We start from the raw sequence: 3065 nt of genomic DNA, 5'->3' as shown, positions 1-3065 counted from the left end.
CTATAGTTACATATTCACCGTTGGCTTCAGACTGATATTTTTCATTAAATCAATCAATAGTATAGTTTTGGCGGGGCCCAGTGGCGTAGGTAAAACCGAGCTTGCGCACCGCATTGGCTCGGCAATACTAGGAAAAGCCACAGATGTCATGCAACACGAGCGGAGTTTCATTACATTTGACATGACCGCCTATACTGGTGCTGAGAGTGTACAGTCGTTTACCGGGTCACCACCCGGATACGAGGGCAAATCACCCATGAAGGAGGTACTTATGCAACACCCCAATGCCGTGATCTTATTGGACGAGTTCGAAAAGGGATACTGCAAAGGTGAGGTTGTGTGTCAAATTGCATATATATATATGCATATTCTATCATGAGTGTACATCTAGGACTCCGCTTGTGGCTTATTTCAATATATATATATATGCATTTTCTATCACGGGTGTGCATTAAGGCTCTGTTTATGGCTTTTTAAGTATATTTATACATAGTATATTTATGCATATACTATCTTGGGTGTGAATCTAAGGCTATTTTTGTCAATTTTTTTAGTCTGGGAAGCGAGCCATACCATAACAGGTCAAATACTAATAAGCCATGCTGATGAATGGCCATATTCTATCGACTTCGTATTTGGGTAGTGGGACTTAACACAGTCCTCATTTTCGTGCCAATCTTGTTTCCAGACCCGATATGCTATTAATTCAAGACAGGAAGTGTATAACTTACTGTGTTGTCGTTTTTTGATATGTTAAAAGATATATCCGTTCCAAAAACTGACAAAAACTCTATAATTCAAGGGATACCTCCTTTGTTGCTGAAAATGTTGGATCGGAACGGACGGCTAACTGATAAAAAGCATCCTGAGGAGGTCATACCTACAACCAATGCGACTTTCATTCTGGTTACAAACTTTGCGCACGAGAAAGTAACCGATGCTTGGAAGGTAGGCATTGAAAAAAGGAAATGTTATATATATGTATATATATATGCATATGCATATACATACACACACGCATATATATATATATATATATATATATACACGTATATATGTATGTGTGTGTGTGTTTGTGAGCCCTGTATTATTCATGCATTTACGCGTATGAACACCATTGGTACGTCATGTATATTTTAATACTTATAATGGAGTGCTCTTTTTGCTTCCACATAGTCTGCACTCGCCACATGCCTCGTGTTGCACACGATGTTCTAGCACCCACACACCGTTTTCCCAACGTTCAACCAAAGGCGTGGTCATACCCCTCACACTTCCACAAACCCACACATCTCCAGCAGTACCTCACCTTCGCAGTATGTACCTTCCCTCCAGTACTTCCACACAAACGCCCGTCTAATTGTACCGCAAAACAGCTGCAACAATAGCAGTGCACAATTCATACGCTCTGCTCTCGCATCTTCTCATATCGTCGCGTCACAATGCTTCTACATAGAACGGGGCGCGGAGAGCGATCTGGACTGGGCCACGGTGGCCATTTATTCGTGTTCACGCAACTGTGCCAAACGGTCGACTGAGGAGAGTGGGAGGGGAGTGGATGCGAAGAATTGTTCGTATTTGTATAGGGCTGAGTACGTACAGGTGCAAATAGACCCGGACGTGTCTTTGTTGAGAGAACGGTTAGGGAGCAGGTAGCGCTACCAACCAGTTTAATCGGCTGACATATAAGGTCACTAGCACCAATAAAATTAGGTCACACATAGTATCAGGGATTTTTTAAATATAATTCGGTGACAAATAACATCAGGGGTTTGATAATAAAATTAGGTAACACAAAGTATCAGGGATTTTCAAAATAAAATCAGGTTACAAATAATATTAGGGATTTGATAATAAAAATTGGGTTACAAACAATACCAGGGACTTGAGAGTTAAAGTGTACTGTGGTAGGTATTAGTTACTTTATATGGCGCTGAACTGCTCCACAGGACACATTTGGCCCACTGGACATGACGGCATAGCCACGTGATATGTTTATGCTACACGCAGATCAAACTGAGCCTCAACCAATCAGATCGGCACAAAGTTAATTCCATAGGTACATGGCTGTCCATTCCAATTGGTCTGTTTTGTGGTGGTAGTATGTTCTGGCCTACCGCCTGCCAGTGCCCCCCCTGTCTCACTCAACTCAAAAGGTCGATTCCCGAACAAATGCACCAGCTACTCGGTCCGTTTCACTGAGTCCTAAGTTTCATTGGGGTTGCTGGCTTGACCCACGGTTGCCCTGCGTACCTCTCTGGTGCCTTTGGTCACGGGCTGCACCCATTTTCTTTCCCCTTCTCATCCGGAAGTGTACAGTCTATGACACAACACTAACCTGGCCACAGCCAACCGCATAGCTCTCCAACCAGCAACTAGCACTGTTGGTGCCTGTCCCCTCCAGATATACTGCAGCCCCGTTTACTGTACATTACATACAGTAGTTGCCCTCAAGTACCGCACCTGTCCTGTTTTTAAATACGGGGCGCTGTAAAACAACTGGACAGGGCCGAATAACACGTGGGTGTGGGTCTCAATTGGCTTTGGGTGCTGAAATGGGGTTGTCGCGATCTAACTGTTGGTGCGAGCTTTCACATAGCTATAGACCACAGCGTGGTACTGGTGTCAGAGCGGGCGTATAGCTGTGTATGTATCTGTGTACATAGCTGTGTATATGCGTGTGCAAATACCACCTATTAACCGAATGCATCAGTGTGGGTAGTCACATGCCGGTAGTCCTTTGGTGTACATTCAATGACGTGCCACAAATGATCAGTACGAACCCACAAACAGATGGCAAAATTACGGTCTAAAACCGATGGGAGTCTGAAGCCACGTGATGTTTGTGGTAAGTACCATGCCTTACTCACTCGAACGCCATCACAACACTGAAGCGCTCGGAATCGCGCTTGAGCAAAGTCTTTTGGTCGCCGAACCAGTCGACGATACTGCCATCGTCTGTCTGGAGACCTGACATAAACAAACAGGAAGGAGTGGGTACATACATTTGAGTATGACAGGAAGAAATTATATCAGTTGTTGTGGTGATAGATGATAGATGATCG

General features: G+C 44.0%; 2 protein-coding genes across 2 annotated transcripts in view; one reads left to right on the top strand and one right to left on the bottom strand.

Annotated features, from left to right (window-relative positions):
* Nucleotides 1–65: 65 nt before the first annotated feature.
* Nucleotides 66–329, top strand: SARC_11681 (hypothetical protein; the record flags this gene model as incomplete). The annotated part of the gene is made up of 1 exon (XM_014294228.1): nucleotides 66–329. A coding segment is annotated over one exon (264 nt), but the record flags the coding sequence as incomplete, so codon positions are not given.
* A 1578-nt stretch (nucleotides 330–1907) lies between these two features.
* SARC_11680 (hypothetical protein) overlaps nucleotides 1908–3065 on the bottom strand; it is a gene marked incomplete at its 5' end in the record, with an annotated part of 5283 nt that continues 4125 nt past the window's right edge. The window contains one exon of the mRNA XM_014294227.1: nucleotides 1908–2970. Coding sequence (XP_014149702.1) covers nucleotides 2867–2970 — 104 coding nt within the window. The 3' untranslated portion in view covers nucleotides 1908–2866. The remainder of the gene's footprint in view (nucleotides 2971–3065) is intronic.

This window comes from Sphaeroforma arctica (assembly GCF_001186125.1).
Source record: "Sphaeroforma arctica JP610 unplaced genomic scaffold supercont1.1819, whole genome shotgun sequence".
Lineage (NCBI taxonomy): Eukaryota > Ichthyosporea > Ichthyophonida > Sphaeroforma > Sphaeroforma arctica.
This window is presented reverse-complemented; position numbering and strand designations above follow the sequence as displayed.